At 34.3% G+C, this 17,834-nt stretch overlaps 2 protein-coding genes and 1 non-coding gene across 3 annotated transcripts; 1 reads left to right on the forward strand and 2 right to left on the reverse strand.

Moving 5' to 3' along the window:
- Positions 1-1,037: 1,037 nt before the first annotated feature.
- On the reverse strand, positions 1,038-2,740 carry LOC145018349 (cytochrome c oxidase subunit 6b-3-like). Its single transcript, XM_078976240.1, has 5 exons — positions 2,643-2,740; positions 1,992-2,075; positions 1,783-1,865; positions 1,549-1,630; positions 1,038-1,198 (listed from the first exon to the last, which is right to left on the reverse strand). The coding sequence occupies exons 1-5, from the start codon at positions 2,676-2,678 to the stop codon at positions 1,145-1,147; spliced, it is 339 nt and encodes a 112-aa protein (XP_078832366.1). The 5' UTR covers positions 2,679-2,740; the 3' UTR covers positions 1,038-1,144.
- A 94-nt stretch (positions 2,741-2,834) lies between these two features.
- TRNAM-CAU (transfer RNA methionine (anticodon CAU)) lies at positions 2,835-2,919 on the forward strand. The gene is given in 2 exon segments: positions 2,835-2,872; positions 2,884-2,919. It is a non-coding gene; the product is annotated as a tRNA-Met (tRNA).
- An 11,559-nt stretch (positions 2,920-14,478) lies between these two features.
- LOC145014183 (14-3-3 protein 2-like) lies at positions 14,479-16,093 on the reverse strand. Its single transcript, XM_078972556.1, has 4 exons — positions 15,499-16,093; positions 15,115-15,237; positions 14,868-14,984; positions 14,479-14,743 (listed from the first exon to the last, which is right to left on the reverse strand). Exons 1-4 carry the CDS (start codon positions 15,979-15,981, stop codon positions 14,678-14,680), a joined length of 789 nt encoding a protein of 262 aa, XP_078828682.1. The 5' UTR covers positions 15,982-16,093; the 3' UTR covers positions 14,479-14,677.
- Positions 16,094-17,834: the final 1,741 nt, after the last annotated feature.

Here is a 17,834-nt window from a genome sequence, read left to right on the forward strand (position 1 = left end):
ACGTGCAGTAAAAAAAACTGTAGGGACCTTACGAGTTAAAAAAATAAGTTAGGAACCAAACATACAAATTATCCCAAACCATAAGGATCGTTTGTGTAATTTACTCTAATATAAATATATTTAATTTAGATGTAAATTCAAATAAATATTAATATTAATATGTGAATGGTCTAAATTCACATATAATTAATTTATTTGAATATTTTAAGTTATTTTTTTTTTATTTTTTATTTTTTTATACCATTGCAACAATTTAATTATACACAATAAATTTATTAAGATTTACAAGTGAATTTATTCAAATTAATATGTAGAAGATAAAAAATTGTTGCATAAATTAGGTACAATTGCTATTTTAACGTGTACTAAAATATATGTAAAAAACTAAAAACTAATTATAGTTCAAAGCACAATGTAAATCTAAAAGAGTCTTAACTAATTGATTAGTTATACAATCGGTTAGAAGATGGGCATTTATGTAATTTCAATTATTTGTTCGGTTAGTTTGATAGATTGTACATATTAGAACATATGCATTGTATGATAGTATGATTCAGGTTTTAGTAATGAGAAATGAAGAATATCGAAGGGTTTCTTTCTCAAATTCCGCTCTTCAATCTCAGTTCTAACAAAGAGCTTGGAACAATTTAGAAAACGATACAATTTTAATTTTCGTGTGAATCCAACTAATAAATAAATATTGGCTTGTTTTTGACAGTCGATCGTTGATTGGTTAATTGATTTTTATTGGTTTCTCAACCGAAATAACACTTCTATAATATACTTCTAAACCATAGGTTTTGAATCCTAAAATACTTTAATTTTTAGGATATGGGTCCCACCAACATAGAAAAACAATGTAATAGAACTTGTAAATTTATAAACAAACTGAAAATCTCTCACAATAGTTTGTTTGACTTTATAGGTTTGACAAATAAAAAATACGTTGCTATTCTATAACCATATCCTAAAAATTGCACACATCAAAAACAAATAATACTTATTAACCATTTTCAAAATTCACTTTTGTTTCCTCAATGTCACAAAAAATTCAAAATAAAAAAATTGGGGAGAAACAAAGAACCATAACTCAACATAACAACTAAATGATTTATTAACCAAATTTTATTAACCAAAATTTCTTCTATAGAGGACCTGGAAAAGTACCATTCTCCCTTTGTTCGTTCCATCGGTCAACCTACATCAATTACATAACAACCATTTGTCATTTTAATCAAATATCTTTATAGTATATTACCAAAATGTCCCTGATTCTTGCATTTTTTGTCCCAAAAAGTCATCAATGTTCCAAATAAAATGAAAACATATTACCCTTTTTCTCATTCTTTTTTTAATAAATATTTGTTATTTAGTTAATATTTTAATCAATTCTCATAAAATTCCTATCAGATTGGACAAAAAAATTATAAAAGAATTAAATAAAGGGTAAAATAATCGTTTTATTTGAAACAACACTCAAAAACATTACAAAAACATCAAGATTCGAAAGGGTATTTTAGACATTTTGTAGTAAAGAAGCATACATACCCATTCGCCCGGGCAAAGCGAGCGGTAGTATTTTGCAAACTTATCACATTCGGGAGCATCATCTCCCTTAGCCGCAACACACCTAAATTAATAATAATAAAATCAATATTAAAAACCAAAAAAAAAAAAAAATCTAAAAAAGTCTAATTATATACATTTGTTCAAAAATAATGTCAAAATAAAAAAAAAGAAAATTAAAAATAGAATACTATAATTTTATATTTTTTGACTCACCTGTGGTACTCAACATATCGCGAAAAACAATGCCTGCTTTGATTTGTCGTTGGGAATCGATAATCTCCTGGTGCTGTTTCAAGCTTTTTTTTTTTTTTTTTATACCATAATAATTATATCAAATGAGGTGTTAAATAACTCGCAATTTTTCCGGTTAATCTTAATAAAAAAAATAAAAGTTATAATCAACTATTGATTTTTTATTGTACCTTAATCTCTTTTGGTTTGTGGGCATTAGTGACAACAGAAGTTATTGTATCTAATTTATCTTGTGCTTCCTTTAGAAGATAATGCTGCATCAATATATATGTTAAGTGAGAATATGAGATTGAATTGAAACCTATTTATGTTTTTCCTCTTTCTAATTTGTCTTTTATATATATTTGAGGTCAAAAGTTGTGAAAATGTATAATACGTGAATGAGTATAGTAATAGTATACTCAAAGAACTTTGCATGAATATATGATAATGTACAGATTCATTAAGAACAAATAATTAAGATCTATAGCCATAATAACAAATTGAGAACATGAACAAAATGACAAATTGATAGTAACAAAAGAGAATTAGAATTCGAACATGATCAGGACAAAAGGGATTTTGAAGAAAATCAAAATATAAAGCGAAAAATGCGAATTTAATAAATCTAAATCAAACAAACGGGATATGATTCCGTGTAGGATTTATATACAATCTATAGAGACGTAAAATTAAAACGCAAAAATCAACAAACTTTGATCGAATTTTGTATAAACGATACGATATTTATAAATTCTATTGAGAACAAGAAATCTAAGGAATCATACATCGATAATGCATGGTAATAAAAGAAGATGAAGAGGTATGGAGAATGTATATACCTCTGAGAGAGATTTTGCGTTGCCGGATTTCGCCATTGAGTGATCTAGTCGCAATTTGAGAGAGATGCGAAAATGAGACACAATTTGTAAGGTTTTCAAATGCAAGTGAATCGGATGCTAAGATGATTAGTCAAAAAAAATGAAAAATGTTTATATGAAATAATATATTTATTATATTAATGAAAACACAAAGGGGTGGTGGCGCAGTTGGCTAGCGCGTAGGTCTCATAGCTACTGAGTTATCCTGAGGTCGAGAGTTCGAGCCTCTCTCACCCCAATTTGTTTTTTTCACGTAACTCATTCACAAAACATGTTTCTAATGATTTCCTTTATAATTTAAAAACGATACAAACTTATAAATGGAAAACACAAAAATATATATGTGATTTTGGAATTTCTCCATGAAGATACCAAAGTATGTTGTTGTTATGGGTACAAAAATAAAAGCAATAAATAAAAATATGTTGCTTTTATGGTTTGAATGATGTTTACATATCAAATTTTGAGATCTAATGATGAATTGAATTTTGCACGTTTAAATTCGGAACTACCTTAGGTTTTCAACCCATCCCTAATTAACACCCCATTTGTTTGTTGGAACTTCTAGCATCAAAATTTTCTTAGTTTCTAACAATACAACAATTTTCTTAGTTTCTAACAATACAAATGTCATAATACATACAAAAATGATATTAGCAAAGTTTTAGATACAACAAAGTTGTAGATATCATATTCTTGGTTGCAATTTCACAATGTTATTTCCCAGCAAGAAACTTATTGAGAAATACCATTATTGTAGGTGACATCTGAAAAATATTATTTATCGACAAAAGATTCAGTAAGAAATACTATTTTTTTTTGCATATGATATATGTAAAAATGTAATTTCTGAATGAAAATTTCATTGAGGAACATTGTTTTTACATAACATTCTTATTGAAATTAACTATGAGAAAAGAAGAGTTGCTACCTAGATCCTTCTTAACATTCATAAAATCAACAGTAAGATGCTACATAAGTCCAAAAAATAACAATAACCTTGAAATCAACTTCCAATATCTTAAAATATGATATTTGAAACTTGGATGGTCCCTACTGTTTATTTTTGTTGCGTGTTTGGTCCTATGTTACTTAAAAAGACTATTGTGCCCTTATTAATCTATTTTTTAATTAATTTTCTTATTTATGTATTTATTTTTTACATATTTAAAAAAATTAATAGACCACACATATTAGTGTGGTCTATTAATTTTTTTAATATGTAAAAAATAAATACATAAATAAGAAAATTAATTAAAAAATAAATTATTAAAGGCACAATAGTCTTTTAGGTAAAACAGAGACCAACCACGCAATAAAAATAAACAGTTGGGATCATCCAAGTTAAAAAAATAAGTTAGGGACTAAAAATACAAATTCCCTTAAACCATAGGGACCATTCATATAATTTAATTTTTATTTTTCATTTTGTTCATATTTGGGTAATTTTTTTTGTACACATCTAGGTAACGAACTTGTTGAAAGCGTTCACATCTAGGATTTAACCTGCTATAGCAGGTTATAATGGTCATATGTGAACACTTACAACAAATTTGTTACCTAGATACGTACAAAAAAAATAGTTACCCAGATATAAACATACCAAAAAGTAAATTACCTTAATAAGTCTTATTCCCATAAAATAACAAAAGAAGAATTACAGAGACTAGTTTATTAACATGTGAGCTTATCGTGAGCTAACAAAAAACTAAAAAAGAAACTATAAGGGTTTAACTGTAATTATCTTGAATTTGAATTTATAAGTATTTATCCCATGGATTAAGGGATAGTTACTTAAATTAACCAAGATAATTATGGAAAGACAATAAGCTCTTCCCTTCTTTTTCGCTCCTTGGATTTTCTTTTTCCTCATCCTCTCTCTCTTGCTCAAGTTTTGGCATATAACCCTTCCTAGTTTTTTTTTTGGGTCAATAGGGAAGAAAAAGATTGTGTCGAATGTTGCTAGATCATCATTCTTAGGCGCAACTACATCATAACGATTTTGCTTTGTATCTTAATCATATAAGCTAACAAGAAATAATCAAATCTACAAATTGCATCATAAGAGGTATAAAATCCAATCCATTCTTTCTAGTTAATTTTATTGCTAAAACTCATGTGAACATGATTCTTGTGGAGTATGATGATCAAGTTTTGATTTTTATGCTTCCATTGCTTTGTGCTCAAATGATCATCATAACCCAACACCTAATGCTCTGGTCCTAAATATACACATTTCGTTCCAAGCGAGACTTAAACTCTCAACCTCTGGTTGAATAACTCCTATCCTTTAAATCCCGGCTAGGCCAAAGGCCCTTTAGTAGATTTAAGGATAATTTTAGAACAAAGAAAATTCAGATTTGGAGTTAAAAGCTTAATAAGTGACTTAATTGACCAGTGAGATTTATTTTATCCAACTATTGTTATCTTTAGGTAACCATTAAGTTCACCCACAACCCTAGAAGAGAAGCGAAGTATGTACGAGTTTTCTAGAAGATTTGATTTGATTAAATACCAAGAGTACATGTCCATATTACTAAATATTTTATAGATGATTTGGCTTAATTCTATAATATAGTACTCTTGATTTCTATGTGACTACTATATGTTATTGTTGCATTCATGAAACTTATTCTGAATGTGTTAATTTACGTTTGATTGGAATTTAAATGGTTTAAGCATCCTATATGTTCATATCACTTAGGCTGTGGTTGACTTGAGTGTTTCGAGGGCGCTTTTAGGATTAACTCTCATTTCGTTCTAAGTGGAGGATCGTTTTAATTGGAAGTTTTTGTTCAATATGGATGATTAGTTACTAGACGTCTAAATGGGTTTTTTGTGACATCCCCAAAATCACGGCCAGAAAAGACCGATTTTTTTTTTTTTTTTTTTTTTTTTTTTTTTTTTTTTTTTGGTATATGCTTTATAAAAATCAGAGTACTTCTTTTAATAAAATGTTGCGGAATTTGTTCCCAGAAAAACATGATAAATACGTTATTAAAACATTTTCGAAGAAAAGTATTTTATTCATTTCAAAACGTTTGGGATGACATCGTTAATACAGAAACATAAGCATAAACAGAACTTACATTTATTTACACTAGTGATCTACATTTTTTTAAATCTCTCAGTGTAATGTGACTTCATATCAACACCTGTGATATAAATAAACTGAGTGGGTCAGGTTGGGAAACCTGGTGAGTACATAGAGTTTTCAACCCACAATAATATAATTATTATGTCTAAACAATCAAACAATCAACCCAATTACCCATCCCCGGTATCTTCTTTATTCTTAAGGGTCTACCCTAAGAATCAGCTATTTCTCATTCATTCATTCCTAAGGATCATCCTAAGGAAACAACATGAAGTCCATTGTTGCCAATGACATATTGGTCAAGCGCAGCTACTAATCTTGTCACTTAGGCGCAACTGCCAGAATTGGGACATTTTCTATGAGGCGCTTCTGCCGGTATTGACCTTTAAACGCTACTGTCATGGTCATAAGGCTCCCTATTAGGCGCAGCTGTCGATACTGTCCTTAGAGCGCAGCTGCTAGGACGTTTACCGTAGATCTAAAACATCTACGGGTTGTGGCGCAGCTGCCAGTGCTCATCTATAGGGTACTAGGTCCACTGCTGCCAATGTATACCCATAGGGCACTAGGTCCATGCTAATAATGTTCCTCTATATCAACTTTTATCGCTCATTATTCATCTACCCATGTTTTACCCAACATATTTTGTAGATATAAAATACTTTATACAGTTTACATCATTTAAAACATGTATAAAAATCTTTCCTCAACATAGACAACAAGTATTCAGACAATATGCACACATAGCACGCAATTTATAATAAAATACTTCATATCTATGTGTAAGATGAAAGGGACCATGCACTCACAACACGTAAATTATATAATAAATACTTCATATCTATGTGTAAGATGAAAGAGACCATGCACTCACCTGAGAAGGTGGTGACTCGGTACTCGGACAGCGCTTCGTTTACTTTAAAATAATTTCCTTCGACGAAACCTAGTATTATCACCAATAGATTTTAGTCTATTATTCGCCGAGACTAATTAATAGTCTAACTATTATTACTACTATATAAGCGTTAAAAAAATACTTATGTAACCCATAATAATAGCCCAAGTATTTATTATATGTTCTTAATAACGTTAATATAATTAAATAAACACTATATTAAAAATAGCGTAGCCGTAGCTCACTTACACCGGGTTTTATAGAAAACCAGGCTTTGCTTGGAGCAGCGTTTCTGAGCCGAAAAGCTCTTCTTCTCGGAGCCGTCGAGCACTCCGGGGCTTCCGCCTCGTGCTAGGGAGTTTCCCTAGGCTTTTCGGGGGATTTCGGGGCTAGAGAGAGGTTCTAGAGAGAGAGTAAAGAGAAGAAAGAATGGGAAAGGTGTGAAGAAAATGAGGGTGAGAGAGGTTCTAGTGCCACATCACCCATTTTCGCACAACACGCTTCCGACTTCTAAAATCCGTAACTTTCACATACGACCTCAGTTTTTGATGTTCTTTATATCCACGCGTAGGTAAAAATAATATCTAAATCTTTCATTTTGAATCCGTCGGCTAATTCTCGACCGATCTTAAATTTAACATTACGAGGCGTTTAGACTGTTAAATGACCGCGAAGAATTCGTAACTCCTTCATACGGACTCCGTTTTCGTCTGTCTTTTTACCGTTGAGTTCCTATTAATGAGATCTTCAACTCTCATTTAGGTCACGTAAGCCAAAAACCGCTCGAACTAAAATTCGAGTTTCGGGCCGTGCACTGCTAAGCCGAATCTTAGAAAAATCATAACTTCCTCATACGAAGTCAGATTTGGGCGTTCTTTTTATCGACGCTCTTAGTTTAACATATTCTACGACTTTATTTTAGATTGCTAAGGATAAATCTCGCTCTATCGTAAATTCACTATTTACGCTTCCCGGTGCCGTGCCGGTTTTGCCATAAAACTTCGACGGGCCATAACTTCTTCGTTATAACTTGGATTTCGGCGTTCTTTATATGTACGGAAACCTTGTGACATATTATATAATTTGGTTAAGATGATTTATTATAAATAATATTTTGTCGAAAAGTCATTTTCGACCCCTATTGCCTCTAAATTGACTAGCTCAGATCTGCGGGCGTTACAATTATCTCCCCCTTAGGATGATTACGTCCCGGAATCATCAACGAAACAGGGCTCATATAATGACTCCATACTTCATATCTTCATCCTAGGTAATAATTATAACTTCTTTATTCCTTCGAGTCTATCTTTTAGACTTATTGTCTGTAAGCAGTACTTAATTGTGCACCTGCTATCTTCTTCAGGTTAGACTCCAGATTACGACGTATCATCATGTGACGCTCGTTTAGACTTAGGTCTTTTAGAGTTAAATTCTGAAATAAACTATGCCTTCCTTCATGTTCTAATGTGATATAATCACACTTTAACATGTAGCATTTCTAGCTACCAACTTCTTTAGCGTCGAGCCGATGCTTCTATTGGTCGCTTTGATTTCAGTTGTTTGGTTAAAGTCGGATGCTAAATCAAACTTGGTTCTCTAAACCACGTAACCTACTCATCATAGTCGGACTCAATGTGACATGACCACTAGGGTTGGGATAACAACAATCTTCTTAGTCATTACCGAAACAATGGTAACGACATACTTAAAATAAAACGAAATCAATTACTGGCTTTTTGGTAACCTTGTGACTTTCCCTGATCCAAGTGTGAGTCCTGTGCTTCTGGTAGTATAGGCCTCTACTACCATTCACACCTACTCATACTCGTCCCAAGTATTGTCCCGTAGTTTCCCAAGTCACCATGCAACAAATCACACAATCATTCAACACATTAGATAACAAAACGAAGGTATTATTACTTGAAACGATTACATGGGTGTTCAAGTTCACCCTAGATTATGCCTCTAATAGGCTACATCATGTGACACTATCAATATGGCTTCTTCATAAGTCGATCTCTATGTATCCATCCTTACTCCTGATTCCTTGCATCATCAGCTGCTTCGTCAAGGATCATTTGAAATGCTCTTGCCTTTGGTTTTGGCGGCACATTTGGCTTTGTAGCCCCTTCTCTCTTTGGGCAATCTTGCTTGAAGTGCCCTTCCTCGTTACATTCGTAACACACCCTTTTGTTGAATTTACACACGTTGGCATAATGCCCATGCTTCCCACACTTGAAACAAGTTACCTCCTCACCGCATTTTCCAGAGTGTTTCTTTTTGCACTTCTCACACCGTCTTTCTTCACTCCCTCCTCCTCTAAATTTCCTTGTACTGGACTTTCTTCTCTCATCGAGCTTCGCAGAGCCCTCAAACTTTCTATTTTCGCCAATCTCGGTCTCGTTGGCGGCTCTTCCCTTGATCATCTCCTCAACCGACTTGGCAGCCCAGATAGCTGCCTCCAAAGTAGGTGCCTGACGCACTGGCACCACGTACTCCCATGGAAGTCCTTTTGCATACTTGTCGAATTTTGTCAGCTCATCCGGAACAAGACGTAATGCGAACTCCATCTTCTCTGTGAAGTTGTTGGTGTATTCATCAATAGACATGCTTCCTTTCTTCAAGGTAAGGAATTGGTTTTCTAGCTCGAGCAGATTTTGGGCTGAGCAGTACCTACGTTTGAATTGCACCAGAAATTCTGCCCATGTTAGTTGCAGGGGCTCATTGGGGCTTAGAGTCTTCCCCAAGGTATTCCACCAACGTACAGTGCCTCCTCGAAACTGACGCACTGCAAATGTGGTCTGTGGTTTTCCCTTGCAACCGCACGTCATGAAAGCTAATTCCATCTCCGAAATCCAATCGATGACCCCGATCGGATCCTCCTTTCCAGTGAAAGTTGATGGCTTGCAAGTCAGAAAATCCTTGTACTTGCATCCATTCCTCTCGACTTCGTCGTCGTGGTTGTTTTGTCGAACTATTGGTGGGTTGACTTGACCAACAGTCCCACTGTAGTTCTCCTTCTCAGTCTGCCCTTCATTCAACTCGGGCCGTTCGATATGAATAGTTGCTTCCTCTCGATTTTGCTGGAGCAAACGTATGGTTTCCTCCATTTGACGATCCAACATCACCTGGATCATTGCTTGCACTCCGGCCATCGTTATTGGCTCAGCAGCGGCTACCACAACCGGTATTTGCTCAATCACTGGGGGCTGGTTTCGGTTCCCATTTGCATTCATGTTTCCGCTACGGGTTCTTGCCATCTTGATCTATTCACCTAATAAGGTGAATCTAGAACTTTACTTAGGATTGACGGTTAAATCATCCTTATCACTCCGAAACATTTATATGCTAGTTCTAATATCGTAGTTAAACGCTTAGAATCCTAAACACATAAGCTTTCCAGATCCGGTCGGCAATAGACCATAGATCCGAATAAATAACAACATATTAGGCACAAGCATTTAGCACATAGAAGCACTTTAGGCACAATCTCTAAAATAATCTAGTGCTCACACCTCACAATCATCGCTTAGCATTCTAAGTTTAAGTCTAGAAATAAATCCATATTCCTAGTTCGCTTAAACTAATGCTCTGATACCAACTGTGACATCCCCAAAATCACGGCCAGAAAAGACCGATTTTTTTTTTTTTTTTTTTTTTTGTTTTTGTTTTTTTTTTTTGTTTTTGTTTTTTTTTTTTTTTTTTTTTTTTGGTATATGCTTTATAAAAATCAGAGTACTTCTTTTAATAAAATGTTGCGGAATTTGTTCCCAGAAAAACATGATAAATACGTTATTAAAACATTTTCGAAGAAAAGTATTTTATTCATTTCAAAACGTTTGGGATGACATCGTTAATACAGAAACATAAGCATAAACAGAACTTACATTTATTTACACTAGTGATCTACATTTCTTTAAATCTCTCAGTGTAATGTGACTTCATATCAACACCTGTGATATAAATAAACTGAGTGGGTCAGGTTGAGAAACCTGGTGAGTACATAGAGTTTTCAACCCACAATAATATAATTATTATGTTTAAACAATCAAACAATCAACCCAATTACCCATCCCCAGTATCTTCTTTATTCTTAAGGGTCTACCCTAAGAATCAGCTATTTCTCATTCATTCATTCCTAAGGATCATCCTAAGGAAACAACATGAAGTCCATTGTTGCCAATGACATATTGGTCAAGCGCAGCTACTAATCTTGTCACTTAGGCGCAACTGCCAGAATTGGGACATTTTCTATGAGGCGCTTCTGCCGGTATTGACCTTTAAACGCTACTGTCATGGTCATAAGGCTCCCTATTAGGCGCAACTGCCGATACTGTCCTTAGAGCGCAGCTGCTAGGACGTTTACCGTAGATCTAAAACATCTACGGGTTGTGGCGTAGCTGCCAGTGCTCATCTATAGGGTACTAGGTCCACTGCTGCCAATGTATACCCATAGGGCACTAGGTCCATGCTACTAATGTTCCTCTATATCAACTTTTATCGCTCATTATTCATCTACCCATGTTTTACCCAACATATTTTGTAGATATAAAATACTTTATACAGTTTACATCATTTAAAACATGTATAAAAATCTTTCATCAGCATAGACAACAAGTATTCAGACAATATGCACACATAGCACGTAATTTATAATAAAATACTTCATATCTATGTGTAAGATGAAAGGGACCATGCACTCACAACACGTAAATTATATAATAAATACTTCATATCTATGTGTAAGATGAAAGAGACCATGCACTCACCTGAGAAGGTGGTGACTCGGTACTCGGACAACGCTTCGTTTACTTTAAAATAATTTCCTTCGACGAAACCTAGTATTATCACCAATAGATTTTAGTCTATTATTCGCCGAGACTAATTAATAGTCTAACTATTATTACTACTATATAAGCGTTAAAAAAATACTTATGTAACCCATAATAATAGCCAAAGTATTTATTATATGTTCTTAATAACGTTAATATAATTAAATAAACACTATATTAAAAATAGCGTAGCCGTAGCTCATTTACACCGGGTTTTATAGAAAACCAGGCTTTGCTTGGAGCAGCGTTTCCGAGCCGAAAAGCTCTTCTTCTCGGAGCCGTCGAGCACTCCGGGGCTTCCGCCTCGTGCTAGGGAGTTTCCCTAGGCTTTTCGGGGCTAGAGAGAGGTTCTAGAGAGAGAGTAAAGAGAAGAAAGAATGGGAAATGTGTGAATAAAATGAGGGTGGGAGAGGTGGTATTTATAGGGTGAAAATGGCTGAACTTGGTGCCACATGTCACCATCTAGTGGCAAGACTTGGGGAGAAAGCAATGGCCAAAATTGTGCCACATCACCCATTTTCGCACAGCACGCTTCCAACTTCTAAAATCCGTAACTTTCACATACGACCTCAGTTTTTGATGTTCTTTATAACCACGCGTAGGTAAAAATAATATCTACATCTTTCATTTTGACTCCGTCGGCTAATTCTTGACCGATCTTAAATTTAACAGTACGAGGCGTTTAGACTGTTAAATGACCGCGAAGAATTCGTAACTCCTTCATACAGACTCCGTTTTCGTCTGTCTTTTTACCGTTGAGTTCCTATTAATGAGATATTCAACTCTCATTTAGGTCACGTAAGCCAAAAACTGCTCGAACTAAAATTCGAGTTTCGGGCCGTGCACTGCTAAACCGAATCTTAGAAAAATCATAACTTCCTCATACGAAGTCAGATTTGGGCGTTCTTTTTATCGACGCTCTTAGTTTAACATATTCTACGACTTTCTTTTAGATTGCTAAGGATAAATCTCGCTCTATCGTAAATTCACTATTTACGCTTCCCGGTGCCGTGCCGGTTTTGCCATAAAACTTCGACGGGCCATAACTTCTTCGTTATAACTCGGATTTCGGCGTTCTTTATATGTATGGAAACCTTGTGACATATTCTATAATTTGGTTAAGATGATTTATTCTAAATAATCTTTTGTCGAAAAGTCATTTTCGATCCCTTTTGCCTCTAAATTGACTAGCCTAGATCTGCTGGCGTTACATTTTTGGTGTGATGCGGCTACGTAATTTATGACATTGAATCATTGTTACCCTATAATGAAAAAGACAAGTTTTAAGAGCAGAGAAGTTAGGTTGGAATCGTAGATGCATGTGCACTGCATGCTTGATCGGTTTTAAAATTAATTGTTACTATTTTAGTATTTCTTCTTATCCTCATGTACTTATTCACAAATGGTTTTGTAAAATATTTTTGGAGTTTGACCTTAGAATTGGTTTATCCGATTACATTCAAAAGTCAAACTCTGGGTTACTACTAGGGCTTTCCAAACCTAATGTTACTATTCTGAATTACTATTAGGGCTTTCCAAGCTTAATGTTACTGTTTTGAATGTACTCATATTAGAAGATGGAAGTATAGTTAAAGGCATAACTTGGAAATTCTAGGTCACAAATTTTGTAATTGTTCATCTTTTGACTTTTTTTTTTGAACGGTAAAGAGGAAATTGCATTAAAGAAAGCCAGCAGGAAGTTGGACAAAACAGTACATACAGAGCATTAAATTAGAATGGAAAATTGAAATGAACTAAACTAGATAAACTAATGATGAACTAGAGATTTGAGTAGTGAACCGAAACACATGACTAACTGGAAGACCAGATGGGAACTACTATGTCTGAGGTATCTTTAACCTTTGAATGAGGCAGCACCAACAGGGCGTAACGGGCAAAATATCAGTGCTTCAATCCGGTGCTTCTAGAGCCGCCATGAAGGGTACCCCAAACAGCAGTAAGCTCTAACCTACTTCGTACTCCTCTGGGAAAATGAGATACATCCAATCTTTGGCTGACATATTCGAGGCTGTCTTCAAGGAGATTCTCCAAGTGGGCATATTCGGATATTAATGGGATTTATGCAGCATAAACCAAGAAGTATCCAGATTTGAGGCCCTGCGAAAAGAAACAGATCGAAAGAGAGAGAAAGACACACGCCAACATAAAATTCACCCCCCACCCAAATTTGTAACACCAAACACACGAAAGAAGACAAGAAAAAATACACGAAAGAAGACAAGAAAAAAATACCAAACACAGTTATGTTCCTAAAGAGATGGGTACCCAAGAGAAAGAAAAATACACAACTGCACTTGACTTTTGTTATGAACTAATTATACACCCTTATATTATAAGGTTTCAAACTATCATTTTGACATTAATTTTTGGACTTAAATTCCACAACAAATGACTAAATAAAAGATAATTTGTAGACGCCATCGGTAAAAAAAAAAAAAAAACATGGTTATCTTGGAAGCCTCCTTAAATTTTAAGGAATTGAATTATACATTATAAAACCTTAATTTTAAATTTTTATTATAAGTTTTGATTTACAATTTTTAAACTTTCAATACATAACCTTTAATCATATAATTCTTAGGATTATAAGCATATATTTATTTTGAAATATGTTTTATCAACGATTTAGTTGGTAAACAATATACTTATCTTTATTTTCAAAGTATAGAATAAACCTTTCCCACTAAATAACCTTTTAAAACTATTAATATTTGAACACTTTTTAATTCTTGAGGAACCAAAATTGTTGCTTTATGTGATATATTGGGTTGAATCATTGGTCTTATTCACAAATTCAAAAACCTATTCACGAACTATATATGTGGTTATTTAGTGATACTCTTGGAAAATGGCAATTATAGCCTATTAAATATTAATCGAGTCATATTACTCAATACTGATATTGATTCATGATTTAACAACAAAGGAAATAAACCTAATTAGAGTAGCCAATGCAAATCAATAACTCATTCAGCTAACTTCAATAACAACAAGAAATCATCACATGTGACATGACAAAACTGAGCATTGAAAATTCATTCAATAGTAATAGTAAGTAGAACCTAATAAAGAGAAAATAAATCAATCACATTCCTACTAATAGAAAAACGTAAACAAAACAAAAACCTTAACTTTATCAAAAAAAACATCACTACTGTTTTTCCCCTTCACTTTGTTTGGAAGCACCTGATTCCTTAATTTCATCTCCTCCCTCATCCTGCACCCCAAAAAACACCTCATTCAGACATTCTTAATCGTTAAGCTAAAAATTTGTTTTTTTAATGTAAGAATAAAAAAAAAATCATTTATCTACACAACATTTAATTTATAAATATCGATACCTGCATATCAGAGGTCCACAATGTAAGATTGTCACGAAGGAGTTGCATGATCAAAGTGCTGTCTTTGTAGGAGTCCTCTCCTAATGTGTCCAGCTCAGCAATTGCTTCATCAAAGGCCTTCAAATTTATACAAAATGTTAATCCATCTTCAAATTCAGAAACCCTCTTATTTACTTAAACAAATCAATAGAAGTAATCGTAAAATCTGTATAGAGGTTATGAAGAATGAATTTTCAATTGTGTTTACCTGTTTAGCAAGACTACAGGCACGATCTGGTGAGTTCAAAATCTCATAGTAAAAGACTGAGAAGTTAAGAGCAAGTCCAAGTCGGATTGGGTGTGTTGATGCAAGTTCAGTGTTAGCAATATCCTGCAAAATTTGAAATTATCGACACATACACAACTTTCATTCAGAATTTGAAAACAAATTCATGGAAGCATTGAAAATTGAAAGGTAATTAAACCGTATCTTAATGTTTCTTAGCAGCTACTCCTAAGAGGAATTCTAACAGTTAAGTAGGTCAGGTATGATTCGAAATTTTGGATGCAAATCTACATCTTTGACGCATAATCGATGGGGATAAACTCCATGGGAGTAATTTCTCTACGATGTGAAAAGTAATATCCTAACCTGAGCGGCCTTATAGGCAGTGAGAGTGTTCTCTGCGGCCTCTTTACGTTCAGCGCCTGATTTAAACTCAGCGAGGTAGCGATAGTAATCTCCCTTCATCTTCAGATAAAACACCTTCGAATCACCGGAGGCGGCGGATGGAACGAGTCTCAATTCGAGCAGTTTCAAAATCCCATCGCAAATGTCGGAAAGCTCCTTCTCGATCTTCGATCTGTAGTCCTTGATCACAGATACGTGGTCGGCGTTGCCGCGAGACTCCTCCTTCTGTTCGATCGATGAGATGATACGCCACGAAGCGCGGCGGGCGCCGATGACGTTCTTGAATGCGACGGAGAGGAGGTTGCGTTCCTCGATTGTAAGTTCTTCGGAGTCCGTGACAGCGGCGGAAACTTTCTCCATGAATTGAACCATTTCTTCGTAACGCTCCGCCTGTTCGGAAAGTTTCGCCATGTAGACGTTTTCTTCACGCGCCGATGATGCCATTGTGCCGATGAGCGGGATCGGGAGAGACAATAGGGATCTTAGGTTTTCGAATACAGTTTTAGAGAGAGAAAACGATGCGTAATGGGGTGGGTAAATTTTTGAAGAGTAATTATATTATATAGGCCTATAGGGCATGAGAAACGATCCATTCTTATGATATCTTTACATACACATTATTATCATATCTTTACGGGAAAATGATTTTCGAGGGTAATTAACTTTTGCGTTTGTACTCATTTGGTTCTTTTTGTTTTTTTTGTATTCAATATACTATCGAACTTGTTGTTGGTGTTTACCATAGCTCTTTTGACCGGCTTTTGACCCGTGATAGCCGGTCAAAGGGTTATGGTGAACACAAACAACAAGTTCGATGGTATATTGAGTACAAAAAAAGGAAAGGGATCAAATGAGAACAAACGCAACAGTTGGTTACCCTTCTGATTCATTTTTCCTTTACTCGTTTACAACTAATCCCACATCATCTCCTAGTGATATTAATGACTTTATGATATTCATTCTTGCTTCTCTTCAAAACATAACCTACGAACGGACATTATTCATACATGTACAACGTTGTAATGCACTTGAATATTTATTAGGGGAATCTTGACTAAGCAGACACATTTCATGACTACATTTAAATTTGCAATCAAATGATTTATCGTATCATGGATTCTAGACAAGTCTACAAACGAGTGGAATCACAAGTGTTGTGATTTTTGAGTTTACTTAGCTTTAAGATCGAACTCATGGGATAAGCTACAACATCAATATGTACAATATCATGCTGCTTTTGTAGACACATCACCTTAATATTGTACATATTGATGTTGTATCTTTTCCCATGAGTTCGATCTTAAAGCTAAGTAAACTCAAAAATCACAGCACTTGTGATTCCACTCGTTTGTAGACTTGTCTAGAATCCATGATACGATAAATCATTTGATTGCAAATGTAAATGTAGTCATGAAATGTGTCTGCTTAGTCAAGATTCCCCTAATAAATATTCAAGTGCATTACAAAGTTGTACATGTATGAATAATGTCCTTTCGTAGGTTATGTTTTGAAGAGAAGCAAAAATGAATCTCATAAAATCATTAATATCACTAAGAGATGATGTGGGATTTGTTGTAAATGAGTAAAGGGAAAATGAATCAGGAGGGTAACCAACTGTTGTGTTTGTTTCCATTTGGTCCCTTTCCTTTTTTTTGTACTCAATATACCATCGAACTTGTTGTTTGTGTTCACCATAACCCTTTGACCGGCTATCACAGGTCAAAAGTCGGTCAAAAGGGCTATGGTAAACACCAACAACAAGTTCGATGGTATATTGAATACAAAAAAAGAAAAGGGACCAAATGAGTACAAACGCAAAAGTTAATTACCCTCAAGAGTCATTTTCCCTATCTTTACATACACAATTACACATCACTATAAATATTATCAATATCTTTTGTTTATGAATATATTATGTTTTTATTATGAATAAATAAATATATTGATTTAGGAAAAATTAAATTGTAAAAGGTAAATATAATATGTAAATTGGATAAACACAAATAAAAGTAAAAAGAAGATAACACAAATAAATTAACCGACGTTAAAAAAGTTGGAGGTGACATGAATCCCAACGACCAACTACAATAACCCATTAAAATATATTAAACAAAAAAGGAAAATTGAGTCTTTTGATCTTAATAAATGATTTTTATAAAAATAAATTTTTTTAAGTAACTATCTGGAACACATTGTTCCAGAGAGGTCTCCTGAATTATGGAGTATGATTCCGGATCATGGTTCCGAAACAATTTCCCCCCCCCCCCCCCCCCCCCCCCCCCCCCCCCGTTTTTTAA

This window comes from Lactuca saligna, chromosome 9, assembly GCF_052625555.1.
Source record: "Lactuca saligna cultivar CGN05327 chromosome 9, ASM5262555v1, whole genome shotgun sequence".
Lineage (NCBI taxonomy): Eukaryota > Viridiplantae > Streptophyta > Magnoliopsida > Asterales > Asteraceae > Lactuca > Lactuca saligna.

Excerpts from the sequence above, each read along its gene's own strand:
- LOC145018349 (XM_078976240.1), bottom strand. The coding sequence starts at position 2,678 with ATGGCGAAATCCGGCAACGCAAAATCTCTCTCAGAG. Across the intron at positions 2,076-2,642 it reads ACGCAAAATCTCTCTCAGAG|CATTATCTTCTAAAGGAAGC; the intron begins GTATATACATTC and ends ATATTGATGCAG. Across the intron at positions 1,631-1,782 it reads CGATATGTTGAGTACCACAG|GTGTGTTGCGGCTAAGGGAG; the intron begins GTGAGTCAAAAA and ends TTATTAATTTAG.
- LOC145014183 (XM_078972556.1), bottom strand. The coding sequence starts at position 15,981 with ATGGCATCATCGGCGCGTGAAGAAAACGTCTACATGGCGAAACTTTCC. Across the intron at positions 14,985-15,114 it reads CCTGTAGTCTTGCTAAACAG|GCCTTTGATGAAGCAATTGC; the intron begins GTAAACACAATT and ends ATAAATTTGAAG. Across the intron at positions 14,744-14,867 it reads TGTGGACCTCTGATATGCAG|GATGAGGGAGGAGATGAAAT; the intron begins GTATCGATATTT and ends TTTGGGGTGCAG.